We start from the raw sequence: 26,889 nt of genomic DNA, 5'->3' as shown, positions 1-26,889 counted from the left end.
TTTAGAATCCACATGCTCTGTTCAAAAGTGCCTTCCCTCTGACCATATTGCATTATATAGTTTGTACTAACATTAAACAAAAGCATGACATTTAGCACATATAGTATATTAAACAAGGTATATACATGAGATAGAGATGAAGAATGCACTTACTTGAGGTTCCAAGCTAGGCGGGAATGGCAAGCATCTATTTTCTCTTCTGAAAGCTCTTCTCTCATCCTTTTGTCTATTGATTATATCCTTGTATCTCCCAATACACTTCTCCATGATGGGACTATTCAGAATGCATAATGTATTCACCTTGTGGCATAATGCTTCATCCAATCTTCGTTGCCTTCCTTTTCCCTAAGGCACATTAGTGATTAGACGGTCATCCTCCTCATTGCTCCATAATCGTGGCATGGAAGGATCTATGCGAGATAGATGTTTTGAGATATACACAAGAGACTCTTGCATCAACCATCCCTCTGCCATGCTTACTTCTGGCCTTTCTCTTTGTCTCACAAAGTCCTCAAGGTTTTCATGAACCTTTCAAGGAAAAACATTCATCAAACATGAACAATGCCACACAACGCCACTTTATCAACCAAATGCACCACAAGATACAATTGGCTAGTGAGAATTGTTCTAGGGAAGTTGTCCTCGATCATACACACTGCCTCAATAGCATTGAGAGACAAGCCATCTCAATGGATGTAGGATCTATCTCGTTTAAGGATATGTACCTACATACATAGCAATTATGTGTACTATTTACCAATACATAACTTGTGAGCACATGAGAATTCTAAATAAGCAATAGAACTTAGTGAATTAAAGAGAAGATTTGTACCTCACCAAGCTTCCCATTTTGTAAATAGCCTCTCTCACATTCTTATCTCCACAACCAACTATAGCAATTGGCAGAATAAACTATGCATAGAAAAAAATGGAAGTTAGCATATGATCTTACAAATTATGTACCACAAAGAGAAAATTAAAAAGCGAATATTTATATACCTGTAATATCTTGTGCCAATCATGTGTCTTGAGGCCATATAATTGTTCCTCTCCTTTCTTTTTGGTCTTTGTGAAGGCACCCTTCAATGAATGCATTACTCCCGTTGGTGTACGAAAAGAGGCAATCACACTTTTCACCTTATTGGTGCCTTTGGAAGGACTATTTTACCACTCTCACTTTCAATTGGCCATGCACTTTGAAGGCGTCCAATGTTTTGTAAGTCATCCCTTGCACCCTTTGTATCTCTTTTACCAATTAAATGATCCCAAAGATTTGTTGCCACATTCGTGAAGATATGCATGGGATCTATTGATGATTGATCTTCATGTCACACCAATATGAAAGTCGAAAGAAGATTGAGTGTCTAGACATCCCATTTGGTGGTGGATTTGGAGTGTTTCTCCATGCTTCAAAAACCAATATCTATCTCTCATCATAAGTGGTGAGAGATCATGTGGCACATACTTGGGATATGAAGGAGAAATCTATGATGTTTGTCAAACAAGTAATGGTCCGCAAATCGGACATGCATGATGTCCGGAGGTTGCCAACCCTATTTTAATTGACATGATTGAGATAGAGATATAAACTTAAAGTTTAAAGGCTAAAACTTATGTATATAAGGTTCAAGTAGGTACCTCAGCACTCTGAGAACCCATGATAGTCATGCATCATCCAAAGAAAAACTCCTTTCACCTCCACCTCATGCCTATTTATTAGCCTTGAAACATCATGTACTTTGATACCTCGCCATAGTGTCTCAAGCTCCTCAATCAAAGGCTTGAGGTACACATCCATGTTTGCCACCTTATATTTGACTAGTGTAAGGAGAGCAAGCATGATATGACCTTTCTTGATTGCCACCCATGGAGGGAGGTTGTAATTCACCAATACAATAGGCCAAGTAGACCATGATGTGGACTTGATGCCAAAGGGGTTAACACCATCCATGCCCAGGCCATGATGTGGACTTGAAGCCAAATGGGTTAACACCATCTAGCATGCCACATCATGAGTTTTGGAATCCCCTTACATTCAAACATTTGTTGGATGATATATTGTTGTATGTACTGACCCTTGCATGGATCACACACACATCGAATTTTCTCTCTCAACCATGCCACGGATCCAACTTTAGGCCCTTGATGATCACTGTTAGACATCTTTAACCTAGCCAAAACTGATTTAGGAATCATACAAAACATGCAACAACATCCAGTACTGCAAACAGAAATTTACCTAGGTTTTAGTTGCTACTGCATAGCAACTACAGTAGCATTTTTTTGTTGCACAGCAGTAAAAAAACACTACCCAACAGAGCAAAAAAATGCTACCCAATAGAGCAAAAAAATGCTACCCAACAGAGCGAACATACGCTGCTCAAAATAGCAAAATCTCCCTCAGCAGCATCGACCTGTGAAACTATCACTCCCGCCTAAATCGTTGCCAAACGAGCATCAATACCTACCTACTTCCCTATTGCTGGACATGCACAGCTACGCCCTGCAGTGCGAGTTTTCCTCCCACCTCTACTCATCCCGCAAGGGTCTTCAGTTAATCAATTCTCCCTCTCCAAGGTAAGCTCTTCTTCCTTTCGTCCCTCTTTCATGCTTTTATGTCTTCTTCCAAGCTTTCATGGAAAGCTTGGAAATAGGATTTAGGTGAGCTTCTCTCCCTTCCCGTCTCTCCTTTTCTCCTTTCCCCTCTCTTTTCTCTCCCTTTCCCTAACCCTAGCCTATTGCATAGAGCTCTCATAAAGAGCTTTGATGGAGAGCTCTCCCCCATCAAAGCTTTCTATTAAGCATTCTATGCATTATGCATAGGTTTAGGCTTAACATAAACTAATTTTTCCATTCACTTATGCATTAAGAGTAGGGTTTAGGATTCTCACCTCTTTTTCTCTTGTTCTTCTTGCTTACTAATGTGTTAATGAGGATTGACTTTTTTATTTATAATGGTTCTTTTTTGTAGGATTATTCAAGTGAGCAAGGTTTTGGGCATAGCCTCTCATACGATAAGCCCTCTTTCTTTGTGCTTTGTACTTCTTGTCTTTGTGCTTTTGCACCCTTGGGTGCCGAGGATTAGGGTTAGGCCAATAGGCTAGGGTTATGCATAGCCCTCTTATGCATAGGGCTATGCATAAGGGATAGGCTATTTATAGCCCTCTTTATGCATAGCACTCTGCGCATACGGGCCAGGCTATGCATAGACCTCTTTATGCATAGGGCTTATGCATAAGGGGGGCTAGGCTTCGCAGAGTCCTCTTTATGCATAGCACTCTTTATGCATAGGGATATGCATAAGGGCTAGGCTATGCATAGACCTCTTTATGCATAGGGCTATGCATAAGGGCTAGGCTATGCATAGACCTCTTTATGCATAGGGCTTATGCATAGACCTCTTTATGCATAGGGCTTATGCATAAGGGCTAGGCTATGCATAGCACTCTTTATGCATAGGGCTTATGCATAGGCTATGCATAGCCCACTTATGCAATAGGGCTTATGCATAGCCGTATTATTCATAAGCCCTATTATGCATAATGAGCTAATGTTTTGATTTATTATGATAATATTTTGTAGGTCTATTCAAGAGAACGACCTCCAAGGGCATAGGCCACTCATACGGTTCATACGGATTCGGCTAGTAGAGGTAAGCCCTCTTTGTTTATGCTTCTTCTATTTGTGTTTTTGCACCCTTGGGTGCCAGGGATTAGGTTTAGGTCAAGAGCCGTATGCATAGGCCTATGCATACATCATATGATCTATGCATAAGGCCTATACACCATATGCCGTATGCATATGGCCTATGGATAGGCAATATGCATATGCCCTATGCATAGGGTGTATGTAAACGGCCTACCGTATGCACAGGCCATATGTCACATGCATACAGCCTATGCATATGGCCTATGCATAGACCTTATGCATAGGCCGTATGCCATATGCATATGGCCTATGCATAGGCCGTATGTCCTATGCATACAGCCTATGCATACAGCCTATGCATAGGGCTTATGCATAGGCCTTATGCCGTATGCATACGGCCGATGGATAGGCCTATGCATAAGCCGTATGTCCTATGCATATGGCCTATGCATACAGCCCATGCATATAGCTTATGCATAGGGCTTATGCATAGGCCTTATGCCGTATGCATACGGCGGCCTATGGATAGGCCATATGCATAGGCCGTATGCCGTATGCATAGGCCTTATGCATACAGCCTTTACATATGACTTATGCATAAGTCCTATGCATATGCCGTATGCATAGGCTGTATGCCATATGCATACGGCTTATGCATAGGCAGTATGCAATATACATAGGGTTTATACGTAGGCCGTATGCAATATGCATACGGCTTATGCATAGGCAGTATGCAATATCCATAGGGTTTATACGTAGGCCGTATGCATACGGCCTACGTATAAACCCTATGGCTTATGCATACGGCCTATGCATAGAGATATGGAGCATTGTTATTTACCATCTAGAATGCTGCTTATGTCACGTTAGGAGTGGTTATCTGCGGCGAGTAGGTGGTTATAGTAGAGGGGGATCCCTTGATCTTCTCACTATCCTTATCTTTCAAAAGAGGACTTGCCTTTGGATTTAATAGTGGGGAGTGTGTGGAAAGTCCTCAGAAGCTATCATCAAAAGGGGCACTGTTCACCCTGCTTGTCTAAGCAGTATTGTAGGAGGTCGTAACAATGTCCTAATATCACAGGTTGTATTTTTTGTCTAAGATTGTGTTGTTGTTTTCTCTTGGTTGGCTTGACATGCGAGGTAAGTGGCCTTATTCATTCAACCTCATGTTTATTGCACCCTTGGGTGAAGGGGTTAGGAAATGGACTTATGCATAGAGACATGGGGCATTGTTATATACCATCTAAAATGTTGCTTATATCACGTTAGGAGTGGTTATCCGTTGAGTAGGGTCATAGTGGAGGGGGAGCCCTCAATCTTCTCACTATCCTTCACCTGCAAAAGAGGAGTTTCCTTTGGCTTTAATAGTGGGAAGCATGTGGAAAGTCCTTAGAAGCTATCATCCGAAAGGGTTACTGTCCACCCTGCTTCTCTAAGCAGTATTGTAGGAGGTCTTAACAATGTTCTAATATCACATGTTGTATTATTTATCTAAGCTTTAAGTATGGCTTAGGTTAGAGCAAGCATGTTTTGTTGCCTATGCATGTATGTAGTAGTAATGTCGATCGACCCACAAGATCCCGATATGGCCAATCTGCTGTCCATTATAAATGAGCGATATGGGCAGCAAGTTTGGTCGCAATTTACATAGACTCAAGTATGGTTCCATCAAAACTTTTCACATACACAAAGTTAATATTTTTTATATCCTTTTTGTCTTATATTTTAATTTTATATACAGGCGAGCTTGTAGTCGTCGGGCCAGTTGACGCCATGGGGGTAGACTACCCCACTTGACCAGTCAACCCTGTGTGGGCAACCTACCCCACTTGCTTAGTCATCACGGCAGACCACACCTGTGAGATAGGCGCGGGGGTAGGGTGGTGCAAGCCCATCATGGTATGGGTGTGATGAGCCTACACCACCTCTACTAGACGCACCCCCACTCCCCTCATGTCTATCTTCACCACTGCAAAGATGACGTAGTAGGGAGTCTGGGGGTGCATAGTAGATGTGCTAGCCGGGGGGAGCCAGTTGCTTTTGCTTTCACAAAAACAGCACTAGGTCTCCCGATGTGTCTCCCCAAACAGGGGGGCTCATCATCTACACATTATGAACCAACCCCAGGAGAGCCATTCTACCATTCGATCCATGTCTTCTACCATTTTTCATGGATGTGGATGGTGCCCTCATGATGGATGCACAAGGCAAGTCATGAATCGTATGCATGTACTTGCGAACCCGGAGTTCGTGACAAAAGAGTCCATCGCATTGGATCCAACAGGCTTCCTAGCCTCATGAAACACTTCATCACATTATTGCACTTGGCCAGGCATTGCAGCACCCAAAATGTAATCACTGTGCTTCTCTTAGTGGCCGCCTCTACATACAATTTCTACCAAATTGAATGCTTCGTTTCATACTTGCATCCTCACTATAATGTTCTCTATATGATGTACCTACATCACTTTTATTTTTACCTATAAATTATATTTTTCTACTTTTCGAACCCTCCAAAATTTAAGGAATCACAGCTCTATAAAAAAATTTAGCCCAAAAACTACAATTTATGTATTTTTCAAAGTTGGAAAACTAAAACCACCAAGTTGAGAAATTATGATTTGCTATTAAATAAATGTTTGAGATTTTACAAAATTTATTTATAAAGCTTGAAGATAAATGGTTGGGAAAAAGTTTTCTTTTCTTTTCTTTTTGGTTTTGGGGTCATTTTTGTAAGTTGTGTCAATAACTTACAGAAATGGACAGAGCAACCAAAAACAATAGAAAAACATCTACGTGAAATAAGCCTTAGGTTGCCTATGATCAGAGAAGAATAGGCCAAAACATCTACTTGAGAAAGCCTTCGGTTTCATATGATTAAAGAAAGTAGGCCAAATGTAAACATACATTTTTCTTGGTTAAATTGGTTTGGTGGCAGTATTCAAGAAAAGGAGAAGGTTTGATAACTCCAAAATTTGTAAGTGAGTCCTCCAAGATTTGTAATAAGTGGTCTCTTTTGCAACCTAAAATCTTGGTTGACCTTCTTACAAAGGCTTGCATGTTGTTGTTGCATGTTGAAGCCTTTGTCATATAGTACATGCAGCACCTTTGACTCAAGCTATAGGGCTAGGGTTCTTTAATGTAGAAGGTCTTGTTAAAAAGCCTTAGGTTTCATACGAGAGAAGAAGAAAAGGCCTATGTTTTTTTTTGTCAAACAAATGTGTTGCATTTGATAGCAATGGTAGAAAGAACATTTTTTTGACTAGTCAAATAACAGAGATGGAGGACAATTCTTTTTCTAGCACTGATTGGAGCTACGAAAGAAATAGTGATTAGGTTGGGACTTTTTGGAGGATTGTTCTTTTCTTTGAGCAATGAATGCAACTATGATTGGATTGGGACTAAAAAATGTGCCATGTCATCATGAAACTCCATTTTGGATTCTTTTCTAGACAACCTATTTATGCACAACAAGGAATAAATCATTGCCTTATTAGAACTATGATTGGATTGGGACTAAAATATGTGCATAAAAATGTACCATGTCATCATGAAACTCCATTTTGGATTCTTTTCTAGATAGCCTATTTATGCACACAACAAAGAATAAATCATTGCCTTATCGGAACTAAGGCAAGGTTCGGGGTTTCCTTAGTGCATTTATTGCCATGAAGCAAGCTTGGAAAACTTAGCCAAATGTGGTGGAGTTGAAAATGAAGCCGCATGAGAGTAGCCGCCTCTACTTACAATTTCTACCAAATTGAATGCTTCATTTCATGTGCTTGCATCCTCACTGTAATGTTATCTATACAATGTACCTACAACACTTTTATTTTTTCCCTGTAAAATATTTTTTTAAAACTTTTAAGAACCCTACAAAATTTAAGGAATCACACCTATATTTTAGGTTTAAAAAAACTACAATTTCGTGTATTTTTCAAAGTTGGAAAACTAAAACCACCAAGTTGAGAAATTATGATTTGCCATTAAATAAATGTTTGAGATTTTACAAAAATTATTTATAAAGCTTGAGGATAAACGGTTGGGAAAAAGCTTTTTTTTTCTCTTCTTTTTGGTTGTTTGGTCCATTTTTGTAAGTTGTGTCAATAACTTACAGAAATGGACCCCACAACCAAAAACAATAGAAAAACATCTACTTGAAAAAGCCTTTGGTTTGCTATGATCAAAGAAGAATCTGCCAAAACATCTACTTGAAAAAGCCTTCGGTTTCATATGATCAAAGAAGAGTAGGCCAAAAGCAAACATACATTTTCTTGGTTAAGTTGGTGTGAGTAGTCAAGGAAAGGAGAAGGTTTGATAAGTCCAAGATTTGCAGTGAGCCTCTTTTTTGCAACCTAAAATCTTGGTTGACCTTCTTACAAAGGCTTGCATGTTGAAGCCTTGTTTTTTTTTTTTTTGCATTGTCATATATTTGTATTTTTCTGCATTGTCATATAGTGCATGCACCACCTTTGTAGAATGTATTGTTAAAAAGCCTTAGGTTTCATACGAGCTAAGAAGAAAAGGCCTATGTTTTTGTTTGTCAAACACATGTGTTGGCGTTGATAACAATCGAAAAACGTTTCAAGGAGACGTAGGATTGGAGCACTGATTGCAACTATGATTGGATTGGGAGTCGGGACACTGATGTGCCATGTCATCGTGAATCTCCATTTTGGATTCTTTTCTAGACAGCCTATTTATGCACACGAGAAGGAATATATCATTGTCTCATCATTGGAACTAAGGCAAGGTTCCCACGGCACTTCCTTCGTGCCACGAAGCGAGCTTGGAAAACTTAGCCAAACATGGTGGAGTTCAAAACGAAGCCAGCAACTTTTGAATGCTTCATTTCACATGCTTGGTAGTGACAACGTCGTCTTCTCTCCCCCTTGGAATATATTATTAAAGAGCAGACTGGATACGGAATGTGAGCACTGTAAGGTTTTGGTTTTTTCACAGGCCGCCTTGCTCATCCCAAATTCCAAATCCAATGGCTTCCCGGCAATCTCCAATACTAAATCTCCTTCTTTTCCTTGCCGTAACTACTGCTTGTTCCACCACCCGTGATCTGCATCTCACCGGCATTGCTGCTGCTGTTTCTGCAACAGCAGCAAGCTATAACACCACCCTCGCTGCCCTGCTTGCTTTCAAACAGTCCATCGCACTGGATCCAACAGGCTTCCTAACCTCATGGAACACTTCATCAGATTATTGCACTTGGCCGGGCATCCATTGCAGCACCCAAAATGTAATCACTGCGCTTCTCTTAGATTCAAATCAGCTCAATGGTACGCTCACCCCTCAGTTAGTAGACTTATCAAACCTCTCCTACCTTAATGTATCCAATAACAGCTTCCATGGCCCCATCCCCCCACACTTAGGAAAGCTCGACTCTCTCACCCACCTTGACCTTAGCGCTAACGATCTAACTGGTAGCATCCCAACCTCATTAGCAAACTGCACTCAACTGCAATACCTAGATCTTAACAGCAATTCTCTCTCGAGCAAGTTTCCTTCATTTCTAACCACTTTGACCCTTCTTGCCTACCTTGATTTGTCTTCTAACTTAATCACAGGTGAATTGCCATCCGATATCGGCCTTCTCTCTAACCTGCAGTTCTTCCGTCTCTGCAGCTCCAGCCTTAACGGCAGCATACCGCCTTCTATCACCAATTGCACAAAGCTTTTTTTCCTTCGCCTGAGTGATAATGAGCTTTCAGGACCATTGCCTTCTGATTGGAGCGAGCTTGCAGCAAGCTTACAGACGTTCAGATTTGACAACAACTCCTTGTCCGGGAGCATACCGGCTACACTGGGTAACTGCACCATGTTAACAGAAATCAGTTTGGAGACAAACTCTTTCACAGGAGAAATCCCTGAATCATTAGGCAAATTAGCACAGTTGCAGTCTCTGTTTCTCTATTCAAATGACATTACTGGTGCTATCCCTACGTCAATCATGAATTGTACTAAATTGATACATTTGGAGCTAGGTGAAAATAATCTTTCAGGAAGTATTCCACAGGAGATAGGGCAGCTAAGTCAAGCGCAATGGCTATCATTTAAAGGCAACTCTAGACTTGGGGGAACGCTCCCTGCTACAATAGGGGGATGTGCACAGGTCCAGCAGTTAGTCATTCACTACACTGCAGTAGGGGGTTCCCTGCCCACTTCTTTGTTTAATCTGAGCAATTTGCAGGGCTTGTGGCTTGCTTCAAGCAGATTTTCAGGAGGTTTGTCTGAGCAAGTGAAAAACCTAACCTCTCTGCTAGATCTGGAATTGGGTAGCAACGGTTTTGAGGGCCAAATCCCTGCAGGGTTGGGTGAGCTGAAGAGCCTGCAAGGTATGCATTTGCAAGAGAACAAGTTCACAGGGCCAATCCCTCCTCAATTATCAGGCTGCAATTCAATTTCTGAGATGGATTTGTCCTATAATTCACTCTCAGGGACAATTCCCACTGCCCTCGGCCAGCTCCAACACTTGAATTATTTTTATTTACAAAATAATCGCCTCTCTGGAGGAATACCTGACATCTTTGGGAGCTTAATAAGGTTGGAGAGCCTTAATCTCGCTCATAACATGCTCACAGGCCCAATACCCAACTCTCTGGCCAATCTTGGCACGATTAGTATATCATTAGACCTGTCTTTCAATAATTTAACAGGGACAATCCCGTCATCCATGGGAGGTATGCAGAGTGTGACGAGGATGAGCTTATCCGGCAATCAGTTTACAGGTGGAATACCAGAGACTTTGGAGGACTGCCAAGAGCTGCAAGTGTTGGATCTCTCGATGAACAAGCTGCAAGGGGAGATTCCTAACGTGCTTGGGGAAATGAAAAGCCTTCAGTACCTTAATTTGTCCCAAAATCAGCTCTCTGGTGACTTGCCATCATCCCTGGGCTACCTTGATGACCTTGTGTCCTTGAATGTCTCCTACAATGCATTGCAAGGGATGATACCTAACGTTGGGATCTATAAAAACTCCACTTCTGCTTCTTTCCTGGGGAATCCTGGTCTTTGTGGGTACCCCTTATCCACAATCTGCAATTCTCATTCCAACCACTCTAAAAGATCAGTTGAAATCATCATAGTGTGTCTGTGTGTGATAGGGGGAGGCATTTTGGTGTCCCTGATATGTGCTTGTTCATGGTGGTGCTGCTGCTGTGGTAGGAATCCGCAGGCCACCAGCTCCTTCGAGGAGAGCCTATTTGAAGAGTCTGACATGGAGTCATTCGACATTGAGAAGCCGCAGTCCAAGGCGTGGACAGCAAGGGAGATAAGGGCGGCAACGAATAATTTCGATGCATCGAATGTGATAGGGTCAGGTGGGGTGAGTGTCTGCTACAAGGGGGTGATGCAGGAGGCAAGGGGGAACATGCTAGTGGCAGTGAAGAGGCTAAGCGTGGGGTATGAGTATGGGATAGAGGCCAGGAGGAGCTTTGTGAATGAGCTCAAAACTCTATGCAAAATGAGACACAGGAACTTGGTGAAGGTGTTGGGCTACTGTGTGGATGGAGAGGAGGTCGCGCTGGTGATGGAGTTCATGGAAGAAGGCAATCTAGATGAGCATTTGCATAACGAAAAGTCTAACAGTCTCAGTTGGGAGGAGAGAGTTAATGTGGCTATGGATGTCGCGCACGGCCTTGTATACCTTCACCATGAATATGTCCAACCCATCGTCCACTGTGATCTCAAGCCTAAGAACATACTGCTTGGATCGGAGATGGTGGCAAAAATAGCTGATTTCGGCATTGCAAAGCTTCTTGATCGCAACCAGACAGGAGACTTGAGCACCAGCAGGTTTAGAGGGACAGTGGGCTATGCCGCTCCAGGTATAGCTTTTCCTTTAAATATATAAGGGATTATTATCTACTAAGTTGGATATATTTCGGGTATCTATTACCTTAATGAAGACATTGCAATTAGTGATTGAATTATGAATGATATGTATATATACACACATACGTACGTACGTACGTACATATATATATATAGTATTATTTATGCATGTGTATAACCTTCTGGTTTGAACCGAAAGAATATGCCGCTTTAATTTGCAGATAAGTATTATATATATATATATATACACATATATATACATACACACATACATGGATGTCAACAATGTATGTATTTATTTGTCACATTGAATAAAAAATTATTGTCAACAAAACCTGTATTTAAATATATTATTTTCACATCGTTGAGTGCAATAAATCATGTTGCTAATATATGAACACTTGTGTTTGAACTTGTAGAATATGCCGGTGCGTCCCGTATATCCACAAAAGTTGATGTGTACGGTTACGGTGTGCTACTCCTTGAGCTCTTGACGGGAATGAGGCCAACCAGCCCGCAATTGCAAGAGCGCGGAATGAGCTTACACACATGGGCGAGGGCACTTCAAGAGTCTGGGCATGCAAAAGACGGCCTAGACAAGGCCGTGCAAAAGGCTCTTCAAAGGGACCCGACCATTTTGCAAGAGGTCGAGGATCTACTAGACATGGGTGTGAAATGCAGTACCGAGCTAGCCAAGGAGAGACCCACCATGAAAGTCGTTCGGAACTTTGTGATGGGGCTTAGAATGCGGAGATTGCAAGCCCCTGGACATCACACTCTCTCCGTGCAAATGGCATCTAGACATGAGCTTTGAGGTGGAATGCTCACAGTCGTAATTGTGGCTGTGATTTATTGATGGATCGGCAATGGTATAAGTCATGGCCTCTGTCTTGGATTTTTTAAACATTACTAACTTATCACTTTAGCCTCTTAGGGCCTTGCCTGACTTACCATCCACCCCCATATCCAGTTGACAACCTACATCTCCAATGAAATCTCCCTGCATTGGGAGTCTCCCCATCAATGTCCGAAAAAAAAACGATCTTTTAGTATGTAATTTTGCCTAATCTTGAAGTTAAAAGATTCAAATTTTTAAAATTTTAGCTATAAAGCCGATTAACCTAGATGCATGCTTTCAACAAAACATGGTTAAGCATGAAAGTCATCATTTTTCTCACTAGTTAGAAAAAGTATATATTTATGGTACTGCACCCTATCCATCTTACTTTCCCTCCCAAGTTTTGATGGAGGGGGATAGTAAATACCCTTAAACTATCACCTTGTCCTTTGAACATTATAACTTATGTAACATTTCCATTTATGTAAGTTCCCCAACCAGCCTTCTAGCATGTAATTTCTTAAGAATGGCTCCTTGCGTGTTGTTAAGATTACATGCATAACACATATCACCCACCTCTTCCCAACAAGCCTTCCAACATGTAATCACTTCAGAATGGCTCTGTCCATGTTGTTGGGATTACACGCATACCACGCTCCACCCACCTTCCAGCACATAATGTCTTTCATAATGGCTTCTTACATGTTGTTTAGATTATATGCATACCACAGTCCAATCACCTCAAGAAAGTGATTACATCTAGCACTATGTATGGAGCAAGATTCCTCAAAATTCCCTTATAATTTGCACTTTTAGTAAGGAGAATAACCTATTCTCATTGCCTTAAGAGATCTACATCATCCATCATTACCATTGAAAACATGCTTTACTTGGAGTGACACTTTCGTGGGAGCTAGGGTAGACATAAAACGAGTCTAGACTATAGCCTTGTTTTATATCTACTCATGGCATCAAGAAATCTACATCATCCACCACTACCATGTTGAGATATCAAGCTCATCTATTGAGGCGGTGGGCACTGATGACCCGTCTGGGGGATAGGCCCCACACTTACACCACTGGCATGGTTGGTGAGATCATGGGTGATATGCGACAAGTGGGATGACAGGCTGTGTGACAGCCATTCTAGAGACTGGCATAGTTATAGCGCCAGCTCATTTAGTTGGGTTCACACTATAGAGAACCCTAGTATGTATTTGGTTGAGTACCTTTCATATTGTGTGTACTCTTATCTTTGTATATGGTGTGTTGAGTGTTGAGTGAAAAAGAAGAAGATTTTCAGCCTCTCACCTTGTGTGCTCTCTTTTAGGGTTTTGTGAGTGTGTGTGTGTGTGTGCTTGCAAGAGCTCAAGCTCTCTTCTCCCCTGCATCTTTTCATGGTATCAGAGCCTGGTTCATGCTAAGGACTAAGCTGCAAGCAAGAGAAGCACAGGAAACGGTACGAGGGTAAGAGCTTCAACTACTCTTCCCTGTTTGTGTTGGCAATTACACCCTTGTCGGGAGCTCTACGGGAGGCACCGACAAACAATCTCTGATTGAGGAGCTTTCTTCGCGGGAGTAAAGCTATAGGGCAACATATTGTCCTATCAGACAAAATTTTTCGAGCCGAAAATGCGTTTCGGGCACGTTACGACCTCCACTGTTCAAAAAGCAAGCAATTTCGAGCACTGTGGATAAGTCATCGATTCTCTGCAAAACTCTATTTTAAGAACTGTAGGAAGACAGATTGGTTGTGCAGACACTGTGTGTACTGCAAGGAGGTCAACAGTTGCCATTGGGTGTATGTATGCACATTGAGGTCACTGGTGACATTTGAGTGTAGTACAGTACTGCTGTAGAAAATACAGCAGTTTGTGACATTTGAGTGTAGTATAGTATCACTGCAGAAAATACAGCAGTTTATGCAGGACAAACCAGAGTGCTGTATCTGGCAAGATGCCAAATGATGGCATAAACCAGATTGTTGCTGAGAAACTTGATAAGAACAACTTCCATGCTTGGAGGTTCAGGTTGACGAATTTCCTGATGCGAAAGGGTTATTGGGACTACATAGAAGGTGAGCATGAAGAGGCACCGGAGATACCGAAGATCAATCCGACTGCTGCAGATGTGAAAGAGATCAAGGATTGGAACCAAGGAGCCAGAAAAGTTATGTATTGGCTCTCTATCAGTATACAGGACACCATATTGGGCACATTCAAGATGCCAAGTCCCCCAAGGAGGCGTGGGACACCTTGGTAAAACTCTATGAAACAAATACCAAGGCACGAAAGATACAGTTGAAGAATGAACTTCATACTGTGGAGAAAAAGAGTATGTCTATGAATGACTGCATTGAAGATAAAGGGTATTGTGGAATCCCTTGCATCTATTGGTGTTTCAGTAGATGATGATGACAAGGTGGAAGTCTGTCTACGTGGTCTCGGGCCACAATACAAGGCATTCAAGACGTCTATTCAGACTCGGGAAAACATTCCCAATTTCATAGATTTGGTGTCTATGTTGATTATAGAAGAGAAGAGCTTGGGTGAAGACTGGTGAAGACCAACAGTCTTCACAAAACAAAAACAGTTCAGAGCAATAGGCCTTCTACACAAGTTCAGGAAGAGGACAAGGTAGAGGAGGCCGTGGACGCGGTCAAGGAGGTGGCAGAACAGGTAATCAGAATTATGGCTAGCAGCAGCAAACAACAACAATCCCAGAATTTACAACAACAACAACAACACGCATGTGGAAGAGGCCAATTCAGAGGTAGGGGGAGTCAAAGAGGTCGTGGAAATTGGCAAAGGCAGCATAATGATACACATGTATGCTTTTATTGTGATAAGCCTGGACATGTGCAGGGGCAGATTGTTATAAGAAGCAGGCTTACATGCAAAATGGAAAATTGCAGCAAAACAACTATGCATCCTTGAGCAGAAACAATGAGGATAATAAATGGTTGTTTGTTATGCAGCATGTCGTGAATGCCATGTCTGAAAATGTTGAAGCAGCACATAAAGATAATGTATGGTACGTTGATTCAGGTGCTTCGAACCACATGACAAGTCATGGGGAGTGGTTCAAGGAGATGAAAAACCTTGAAAGACTAGGTTTTGTGGAAAAAGGGGACGACACTGCTCATCCAATTGCCCATGTTGGAGATGTGATATTGTCTATGCAGGATGGCAAAGTGAAGTACCTTGCAGATGTACTTCATGTTCTGAACATAACAAAGAATCTGTTTCAGTTGGCTTGATGATTGAGCAAGGTTTGCAGGTTCGGTTTAACCCTGATGATTGTTATGTTGAAGACTTTAAAGACAAGTGCAAGTTGGTTGCAAAAGGCAACAGAGTGGGCAGAATGTTTACATTGAATGTAAACATGCCTGAAGTGAGTGCTGCGATGTTTACAAATGGTTCAGGAATTGTTGCAGACACAAACATTTGGCATAAAAGAATTGGACATGTGAATGTGCAGAGAATGAAGTCTATGCAGACTAAAAGAATTGTGACAGGGCTGCCAAAGTTTAAAGTTGAAGGTATGCAGAGAATATGTGAAGCATGCCAATTTGGAAAGCAAACAAAGCATGTATTTCCACGTAACAGAAATGTGAGTAGAAATGCACTAGATGTTGTGCATTCAGATGTATGGGGTCTTACGAAGACCATGTCTATGGGAGACTGCAAGTATTATGTCACATTTATTGATGACCACACAAGGAAAGTGTGGGTATACTTCATGAAGGAGAAGAGTGAGGTGTTCACTCATTTTCAGAATTTCAGAGATATGGTTGAAAAGCAATCAGGGAAATATGTAAAGTGCCTAAGGTCAGATGATGGAGGGGGAGAGTACTTCTCCAATGAGTTCTCTGAATTTTTGAAGAAGAATGGTATTCAGAGACAGTTTACATGCAAGTACACTCCGCAGCAAAATGGAGTTTCTGAGCGAAAAAATAGACACATTGCTGAGATTGCGCGAGCATTGATGGAAGAGAAGAATATGCCGCATAGCTATTGGGCTAAGACTCTTTCTACAACAGTTTACATCATGAATAGGACTCCAACTGCAGCCATACATGATGTAACTCCAGAGGAGAGGTTTACTGGTAGAAAACCTGATTTGTCTCATCTGGGATGCATTGCATATGTGCATGTGCCAGATGAGCTGAGAACTAAGCTCGATCTAAAAGCAGAAAAATGTGTGTTTATTGGATACTCCCTTGAGCAAAAGGGATACAAGTGTTATAACCCTGCTACACGTGAGTTGAGGGTAAGCAGGGATATCTTTGATGAGATGAGGAGCTGGTATGCTGCTAAAAAAGAAGCTGTTGGGGCTTATGTGAGTGGAAATGTGGTTGCACAGAATACAAGTCAGCAACAATCACAGTCTTTAAGTGGACCAGGAGAGTTCTCATCTAGTGGTTCAATTGATAGACCATGGAGTGGTAGGCTGCGTCATAATACCAGTCTTGCAAATGTGATTAGTACATCACGTACAAGAAAAGAGAAAGTGGTTGAGCCCCTTAGTATGCCTGACATTTCTGCAGGGCACTCTCATGTTGGTGGAGAGTCTAGTGGCTGAGAGATGAGCCTTGATGAGGAGCTTGGGATACCAGCTATATGAGAACACCTGGTGTAAAGAAGGCTATGGAAGCCATGAATGAAAAGCTGCGAAGATCTGGGAGAGAAGAATCCTATGCAGAGGTTTACCTATGATGGTTATGTGGCACATCACTATGCATACATGGCAAAGGTTGTGTAGGTTGTAGAGCCCACATGCATTGATGAGGCTATTGGAAATGTGTGTTGGGAGAAAGCTATGGATGAGGAGATGGATGCACTATATGGAAATGAGACTTGGGATTTAGTGCAATTGCCTGAAGGCAAGAAAGCCATTGGATGTAAGTGGGTGTACAAAGTAAAACATAACAGTGATGGAAGCAAAAGTAGGTACAAGGCTAGATTGGTAGCCAAAGGATATGCGCAGACATATGGCATTGATTATGAGGAAACTTTCAGCCCAGTTGCCAAGATGTCAACAGTGAGAGTTGTGATAGTAGTGGCTGCGTCAAAGAAATGGTCTTTACATCAGATGGATGTAAAGAATGCATTCTTGCATGGGGAGTTGCAGGAAGAGGTGTATATGTTGCAGCCACCTGGTTATGAGGATGTGAGTCACCCCGAGCATGTTTGCAGGTTGAAGAAAGCCTTGTATGGCTTAAAACAAGCACCAAGAGCATGGTCTGACAAGATTTCTGAATATCTTGTCACTATTGGCTTTCATGTAGCCAATGCAGATTTCTCGCTGCATGTGAGACACAGTCATAGAGGGGTTGTGCTTGTTTTCATCTATGTAGATGACTTGATCATTACGGGGGACCATGATGTAGAAATCTTTGATTTAAAGATCTTACTTTGACAGAAGTTTGAGATGAAGGATCTAGGGGAGCTCAGATATTTTTTGGGCATTAAGGTGATTAGGTCACCACATGGTATTGGATTACTGCAGAGACAATATGGCTTATACATGTTGTCCAAGTATCGTATGACAGGCTGTAAGCCTATCTCAGTGTCATTGGATCTGAATGGCAAGTTGAGTGCAGATTCAGGAGAGATTTTGGAGGATCCTACTATGTATAGGCAGATTGTAGGAAGCTTGATCTACATGACGATCACCACGCCAGATTTGAGTTATGCTGTTGGGTTGGTGACTCAATTTATGCAGGTTTCTCGCACATTTGGATGCATTAAGACGCATACTGAGAGGTATGTGAGGTCTACTTTGAATTGTGGACTATTTTATGAAACTGGGACAGAGATATGTGTACATGGGTACACAGATGCTGATTGGGCTGGTAGTATCTTAGATAGAAGATCTACTAGTGACTTCATGTTTTCTTTGGGGAGTGCTGCTATGACTTGGAGCAGCAAGAAGCAGCCTATAGTTGCTCTATCTAGCACAGAGGTGCTGCTATGGCAGCATGTGAGGTAGCTTGGTTGAGAAAGCTACTTGCAGATTTGGGTCATTCAGTGGATAGACAAGTTGTCATTTTTTGTGACAACATTAGCAGTATACAATTGGCCTAGGAACCCAATTTTTCATGCTCATACGAAGCATATAGAGGTCCACTACCATTTTGTCAGAGAGAAGGTCTTGGGAGGAGACGTTGACCTTGTTTATGTCAGCACACAGGATCAGGTCGCTGACATCTTCACCAAAGCATTGGGTACAGAGAAGCTCCGCAGATTCACGGCTTTACTTGGTGTACATGAGATGGAGTTGAGCTCGAGGGGGGGAGTGTTGAGATATCGAGCTCATCTATTGAGGCAGTGGACACTGATGACCCGCCTAGGGGATAGGCCCCACACTTACACCACTGGCATGGTTGGTGAGATCATGGGTGATATGCGGCCAGTGGGATGACAGGCTATGTGACAGCCATTCTAGAGACTCGCATAGTTATAGCGCCAGCTCATTTAGTTGGGTTCACACTATAGAGAACCCTAGTATGTATTTGGTTGAGTACCTTTCATATTGTGTGTACTCTTATCTTTGTATATGGTGTGTTGAGTGTTGAGTGAAGAAGAAGAAGATTTTCAACCTCTCACCTTGTGTGCTCTCTTTTAGGGTTTTGTGAGTGTGTGTGTGTATGCTTGCAAGAGCTCAAGCTCTCTTCTCCCCTGCATCTTTTTATACCATATGCATGTGAAAACATGGTTTATTTGGAGTGAATGCTGTGTACACTTTCATGGGAGCTAGAGTAGATATGAAACAAATCTAGAATCTAGACTTGTTTCAAGTCTAGACTTTAGACTTGTTTCTCTAGACTCTAGACATGAAAATAGAACATGTGAGGCTATAGCCAACCAACTCTACACCATCAATATACCAATTTAAGTCTAGACTTTAGACTTGTTTCTCTAGACTCTAGACATGAAAATAGAACATCATGTGAGGCTATAGCCAACCAAATCTACACCATCAATATACCAATTTTTACTCCATTCCAAAATATCTTTGTTAATGCTTTCTCTCAACAATGGAAGCTACAACTAAGTCTAAATGACACCTATGTTAAGGTATAAATGTCAATTGCCTAACTAAATTTTCTCTTAATGTCACTTTTGGGACCTTTTGTTGGTCAAATTTGTCTTTTTTTCAGTTGTTGATCTGCATGTGTAAAAAGTTGTAATGAAATAGGTGCCAAGTCGGTATGTAATGAAATAGGTGCCAAGTGGGTGTTATACTATAACGTCTACAAAGCTTTAGACATATATGTATCTCAGGACAAGGAAAGCTACATTGCTCGTGCATCTCTAAGATTTGTTATTTCGCACCCATCATCACATGCTTTGGGAAAGAGCTATGTAGATGCTTGTCTCATTCATTATCATGTTATTAATGTATTGCAGAAGGATTTATTTATTATGAGCAACACTATTGCCGTTGAGGGTTGAATGGATAGGAGAAATATTTGACATCTTTGAAAGATTACTATAAAAAAGAGCCATATTTTTATGTAAATTGAAAAACTCATTATCGTAAGGACATTCTAAAGAGTCAAAAATTGAAAGTCTTCTCAATCTCAAACAACAAAAAAAAAATCATGAAAACAACATGATTTTAGGGACAGGAGAACTCAAACATAAACAAAATAAATAAATACTTCTTAAATGTGGCATATTTTACATGTCTGTAATTTATACCTTTGCACAAAACCAATTTAAAGAAAAATATTTCACTTAGTAAAAACATTTCATTCACACCATCAAGTTGAACTATTCTTCCTCAATGTCTATCCCAGTGTCGTTAACTTTAGTTACATTGCCAAACTAGATGAAGTGGAGGAAGCATCTTCGTCTATGCTATCTATAAAAACATTGCCTTCTTAAAGACGAAGACCATGAGATGATAAACTTTGAGTCTTTTGCCTAGTGCGCACATTTGTTGGTCCTTCATAAATCTCCTTCTTGTACTTCTGGTACAAGCTAGAAAGTTTTTCCTTAAAAATGGCTATTGTTGATTATGTGAAAACTATAGCATTATATGGTAGTGATGTGCATGAATAGACTTAGGACCGCCGGGGCACTTTTTCCCTCACTAGAAGGTTTTTTTCCCCCGTGCGTATGTACACCCTCTTATCTACTGATTTTGGGGTGTGTACTTATCTTTTGTATCTAGCACATATTTGTTCATTCTAATCTCGTGAGTTTGTGTGCTCTTAAGCTTCTCTATCTTGTGTGTGTGCATTGTTGGAAAACCCTAACCCTAATTACAACAATTGGTATTAGAGCTAGCTTCCTTGACACTTGATCTAGTAGTCTGCTGGCTCCCTCCTCATGACCCTGTTTTTCTATCTCCGATTGAGATACCCTCTTAGGAAAAGAAGATATATACTCTAGTGTGTTGTATACAAAGTATACAGAGTGTTCTAGGTCTGCGGTGCAATTTGGGTGCGTTTTGGGCACTGTAAGGTTTCTGTAGACGTTCTGGAGAGGCGTCATTTTGGATTGATTCTGCTCGATTTTGGGTGTTTGGGCTGTGCAATGACAAAGATTTGGTGTGCAGCAGCATCTATAGTGTCTTCAACAATATCAACCATCATACTTTCGTCGCCAGTAACACTCTATTCTCTACTTTGTGTTATTTTTCATACACTTTGCTAGTGATTCAATCAGTTTGGCAGCCATCTGAGATTGCATTTAGTGAATACTTAGTACTTGTAGTGTGTTGAAAGATTTTGCATTTGGTAGATAGTCACGGTTGGCATTAGTGATGTATTCAATATGTTGTCTGTTGAGGACAAACTTGATGGGACAAACTACCCATTGTGGTCCTATATGATGAGGCATGTACTGGTTGCTAAAGGCATTTGGAATGTGGTCAGTGGTAGTGAAACTCGTCCTGTTTCACAACTACCAGTGCAACCAGGTGGTAGTGAAACTCGTCCTGTTTCACAACTACCAGTGCAACCAGGTGCTATAGGTACATATGAAGTAGAATCTGATACAGATGTGGCTCCTCCCTCTGGAGGGTCAATCATAAATATGTAAGCGTAGCATGTGGGTTCAATAGAAGGGATTTTTAAAATCCCTTTTTTACACATTTTTTACATATAGAAGGGTACCATTTAAAGGGGGTATTCACAAGTTGAATAGAAAAAGGGTATGTTTTATTTATGATAACTTCACAGATAAGAGATTTTTAAAATAGGCCTTGAACGCACATGATATAGAGGGTTTACTTATAGTGAACCCCCCAAGGCTCTTCCACATGCACCACGAGTACCTTCCGCTACTACTTAAACGAGATGGGATGGAAGAGATGCACAGGCACATGTATTGCTTACACTTTCTGTGAAGTGCAGCATTATTCCTCATATTCGATCATGTAAGACCTCAAAACAGGCATGGGATGCACTTGCTACATTATACCAGGTGTGTAATGAAGCATGTGTTGCATATGTACATAAATATTTAGAGTCTGAGCACATGAATGAGGGAGACTCAATGGATAGCTTCTTGACCAAGATCAAAGATTTTTAGGAACAGCTCACTAGTGTGGATGAGATATATCCTGATAGTACATTGGTTCCCACAATTCTCAATGCATTGCCGGATTCATATCATAGTTTTGCCTCTACCCTTAGACTCATGATGAAGGGAAATCCAAATGCCCTTACATGTTATGAGCCACTTTTAGTACTCTTTCCACCCCCCATGGAGACCAAAGCAATGGCCTAGTAACTCTCACCAAAAGGATATCAAGAACCGCTAAGAGCCTCTAACAATGACGATGGTTTATTAGTGAAGCAAAGACAGAAGGTTCCACCCTATGAAAAGTCAAGGCATTGGCCTTATGATACCATTACTAGTTTTCCAAAGACTTATCAGGATTCCACATGGCAATAGATATCTTCTTGGTCATGTTTTTTGTCTTGTTTTGTTTTATTTTCAATTTTTTTTGTTGTTTTATAATTTAACAACCATCTTCTTTACTCACACACTACCTACTACTACAAAGCTAGAATATAGCTAAATATGGTTTAGTAAATATAAAATGGAGTACTTGGCATACTCCTTTGGCTTAGATACGTAATCTTAAGACTAGGACGATTTAAAAGAAAAGATGCTAGCATTAATATTCATCTTGGAATCTACTAAAACACCAATTTAGGAATTTTGGGAAAAAATTTCACAATTTTGGAGCAATTTCAAAAGAGGGCATGAGATGTCAAGTAACAAACATGGAGGTTTGTAGGTGCCATCTTGCAAAATTGAAAGTTTGAGACATGGAATCTTGTCTTTGATGTTGTCCATTATTTTTATGGGGAATAATTTTTTTTTTTTTTGTAGATTTTGGATTGATCATTCCTTATATCGGCCAAACAATAGCTATTAAGTCTAGGAGAGAGTTCATGTATTTTTCATAATTGATTTTTTGAAAATGTGGTTGGGATTTGGACTTGCCTTGAAGAAAGTTGGTTATGTTTAACATATTTTAGTTTTAGAACTGGCTAATCTCATATGGTTTAGCCAAAAAGACTATCACATTCCAACTTTTTCAAAACATTCATGAGAAATGGCTCAAACCCAAAATTGAGAGAGTGCGTGTAGAGAAAAGAACTAGGCAAATCAAGCATCAAACTCGAGCTTGAGAAAAATGAAAACTTTTTGGTGTCAAACTTGAATTTGAACAAAATACATTGAAGGGAAGAATAAATGGTCAAACTTAACGTCCGTCAAGTTTGACCACTCCCAATTTCAAAATAGACATCCTCGTTATGTGTATCATGTCATGAAATCAACGAATAATTCAAAATAGATGGCATAATGCAAAATAGACATCCTCGTTATTTACAGAAATCTTTATGTATCTTGTCACGAGACGACTAGCGCATCAGCCTTGATGTACTTCCATAATTGAAGTTGCTTGAGATATAGACTCATTATTAGCTTCCATAATAAGTAATTGTTGCCATTGAGCTTGTTAGTGGAAAACAATCTTGGCTTGGTTACTGCAATGAAAGATGAGACTACCTCCTTGATACCTTGATTATTGAAGGAGAAGGAGCTTAAGCTTGGAGGTAGAGATGATTGAAGCTAAGACGTGAAATCTCAAGATGAAAGAGGCTTGGGACTGGCTAAGGAGTTCTCAAAGCTCTGATAACATGTGAGAACTATGAGGTTGGTGAGAAGAAAGAGTTGAGTAGACAGAGAGAGAGAGAGAGAGAGAGAGAGAGAGAGAGAGAGAGAGAGAGAGAGAGAGACTAGAGAGAGAGAGAGAGAGATGCTTGAGTGTGTAACACCTTGCTTGTTGATCATATTTCCAAATTAAAGAGAGTGTCTCTTTATACAAAATAAGGTCACTACAAATAGTAGTGGCCGTTAGGCAGCAAGAGCTATTATATATTTGAAATAAAATAGCAATATGCTTTCCTAAAATGTAGGAAAGCATCTTCCTACAAACAAGGAGACAATAAAATTAATCTAAGCATTATCCCACTCAAATGGACACCTGGAACCTTAGCCAAGTAGCATCCCCCCTTAAGGTAAGAGGTGGACATTTGAAACAAACATCATCAAGCATCTTCTTTGGAAGATTCCCCCCTCAAATGGAGACCGAGGAGAAGGCCAACACCAAGACAGGAGGTGCGGTGCTTTTCATGTGGTATAGGCTTGGTAAGAATGTCGTCGTCCTTCATGGGTACATACTACATGTCAATATATCCCTCTTCAATCACCTTTTTAAGAAGATGATAGGCTATGTTCATATGCTTAAGCTTGCTAGATGGTTTAGGAGATTTGGCGATGGTGATGGTAGATTTAGTGTCACAAAATATTGTGACAAGTGGCGCATCATAAGAAAGATGAAGCTCGTTGATGAGTTGTTGAGGAAGCCACCAAGATCTGTCTCTTGGTTTGCCAAGATGTGGCTCCACCACTACAAGACAATGCTGCCATACACGCGTTTCATACACGCGATAAATTACGAACGCGTGTATGGTCGCGCCTGTATTTGAATAGAATCGAGCGCGTGTATTTAAGCATTTAAGTTCGCGTGTATATTTGCATTTATCAACGCGTGTATAAACGCGTTTATATACACGCAGTAATACACGCATCTATACACGGTAATATTCACGGATTAATACACGCTATTATACACGGATTAATACACGCCACTATACACGGATTAATACACGCATGGCAGAGAAAAACTGAAGAAAAACTGAATTCCTTTACAAAATTAAAAACTATTTTCTTTAAACCATCTCATAGTACATTACAGTATACATCATTACACAATCCCACTACATGCATTTACAACAATGAAATATATTCAAAAATAAATCATGCATATGAGATGATAGAAATGTCATCAATTTAGAACGTACAGTGACGGATTGGTTAGGGTTCGATCTCATCTTCAATAAGATCCATCCTTGCCAAACGATCAACATCAATATCCATTTGATCAATTTGTAAGGCTACGATTAAATTTATTCCACTATCGATATTCTGTACTCCATTGATAATGGTATCGATGTCCTGATCATCCTCATCAACATCACCATCATTCTCAATGGTAGGGTCATTCTCATGATCATGAGAAATGGCATGCTCATCCTCATTATCATGATCATCTCTTATTTCTTGATCATCGATCACAACATCTTCAATGGCATGTTCGACATCATCTTCATTGTTGCGGCTTGTTACATCCTCCATATGCTCCATATCAGTGAATGTATTATACATCACTTTGGAACGTGGTGCAATAGGGATGACGTACCACCATTTGATGTCATGCACCATTGGTAGATAGATAACCTACTCAAATACACATAGTACAGTAATTAATTAGCATATCAAAAGTCAAGGGGTACGCGAGCTTAGATATATATGTACATGAAACACATTAGTAAAAAAATGCATACCTGCTCACATTGTTGTGGCAATACGAGCTTATCTTTCTTTGTTTGCCAGAACTTTGTAGAGTCAATAGTTACATATCCACTTGCATGGTGTTTTATCATTGCATCAGGCCCTTTTTCCACCACGTTCATTTGCCATTTGACATCCAAAACATACACAAAGAAGCGACGAAAGTCAAGCCTAAATATGTCTTGGATTATGCCACAATAATCATCCATTTTTCCATTAGCTCCCTCAAAGCTACTAATGACACCGCAATCTTGTGTATTTCTCTTTTCATCAATTCTTTGTGTTCGAAAATGCTTGCCTTCACACCATATAGCATTGAACATAGTGCACTGGACCAAAATAGAAGCAATATTTGTGTAAGCAATGTGAATAAATATTAAAAGCAAATCACTTACAACGAATGCAAAACATTAGTTCTATGTACCTTTGACATGCATCCTCGTGCATACTCCCATTCTTCCGCCGTGATATGCAGCCCCTCGTCGCTCTCTGCTCTCTCCATTTCCTCATGCAACCAATCAACATGGATATCATTCGGAAGTGTTGCTAGATGCTTAGGGTACGCCTTCCGAGAGCCATGCCTCCGAAAGAGAGCTCTTTCTACTTGCCTTTTTGTCTTTGCATCCTCATATCTTGTAACCCATCTGCTCATCACATCACTATTAAGGATACAAGTGAAATTGAGATCATCAATCAATGTTCTGTCAATTACTTTACTCTGTCCTTTTCCTTGAGGCACAATAGAGGTCATCCTCAAGTCCTCTTCATTGCTCCATAGTCGTGGCAAAGAGCTGTCTACCTGACCAAGAAATTCTGAAATATATACAAGAGACTCTTGTATCAACCAACCCTCGGCCATGCTTCCTTCAGGCCTTGCACTTTGCCTCACAAAGTCTTTTAAGGTCTTCATGAAGCGCTCTAGGAAGAACATCCAGCGTGCATGCACAGTACCACATAAAGCAATTTCGTCCACTAAATGCATAATGAGATGTAGTTGACTTGTGAGAATGGTTTGCGGAAAAGTCTCCTCTACCAAACAAACCACCTCCACTGCCATAACGCGCGCATCATCCAACGTGGCTGGATCAATTGCTTTGGAACTAACATATCTGAAAAATAAATAAATAGTACGTTATACCTCATGCACGTTCATTTTGCAAGGTATAATGAAGGGTGATCTGAGCATGGGTTTTACATACCTCACAAGCTCGCCCATCTTATAAATACATTTTTTCAAACTCTTATTTGCACAATGATCGATGCTAGTAGGTAGTATGAACTACGCACATAAGAGCACATGTATGTATGGTTTATGGCATTACAAAATTTAATTTCAACGTACGTATAAGACTTGGAAAACACTTACTTGAAGCATCTTGTGCCAATCGTGGGACTTCAACCCATATAGTTGCTCAACGCCTCTTTTCTTAGTGGTTGTAAAGGCTCCCTTCAATGATCTCATGCATCCAGTGGGAGTACGCAAAGTGGTGATGGCCTGCTTTACCTGCTTCTCCTCTTTCTTTGATATAATCCATGGTGCAGGCGGAAGACGAACGTGCCCACCCACCTCTCGTGGCCAAGCTTGACGCATACGTCCTGCGACCCGCA

General features: G+C 40.8%; 1 protein-coding gene across 1 annotated transcript; it reads left to right on the top strand.

Annotated features, from left to right (window-relative positions):
- The first annotated feature begins 8,428 nt into the window (after positions 1-8,428).
- Positions 8,429-12,423, top strand: LOC147627922 (uncharacterized). The gene is made up of 2 exons (XM_086814896.1): positions 8,429-11,486; positions 11,913-12,423. Exons 1-2 carry the CDS (start codon positions 8,642-8,644, stop codon positions 12,305-12,307), a joined length of 3,240 nt encoding a protein of 1,079 aa, XP_086671022.1. The 5' UTR covers positions 8,429-8,641; the 3' UTR covers positions 12,308-12,423.
- The last annotated feature ends 14,466 nt before the right edge of the window (positions 12,424-26,889 follow it).

This window comes from Cibotium barometz, chromosome 20 (assembly GCF_041138505.1).
Source record: "Cibotium barometz isolate CiBa-2024 chromosome 20, ASM4113850v1, whole genome shotgun sequence".
NCBI lineage: Eukaryota > Viridiplantae > Streptophyta > Polypodiopsida > Cyatheales > Cibotiaceae > Cibotium > Cibotium barometz.
Note: the sequence above shows the minus strand (reverse complement) of the source record. Positions and strands in the feature narration are given on the sequence as shown.

What these genes read in the sequence shown, in the direction of transcription:
- LOC147627922 (XM_086814896.1), top strand. Translation starts at nt 8,642, where the DNA reads ATGGCTTCCCGGCAATCTCCAATACTAAATCTCCTTCTTTTCCTTGCC. An exon ending in AGTGGGCTATGCCGCTCCAG is followed by an intron (nt 11,487 to 11,912) that starts GTATAGCTTTTC and finishes TTGAACTTGTAG; the next exon opens with AATATGCCGGTGCGTCCCGT.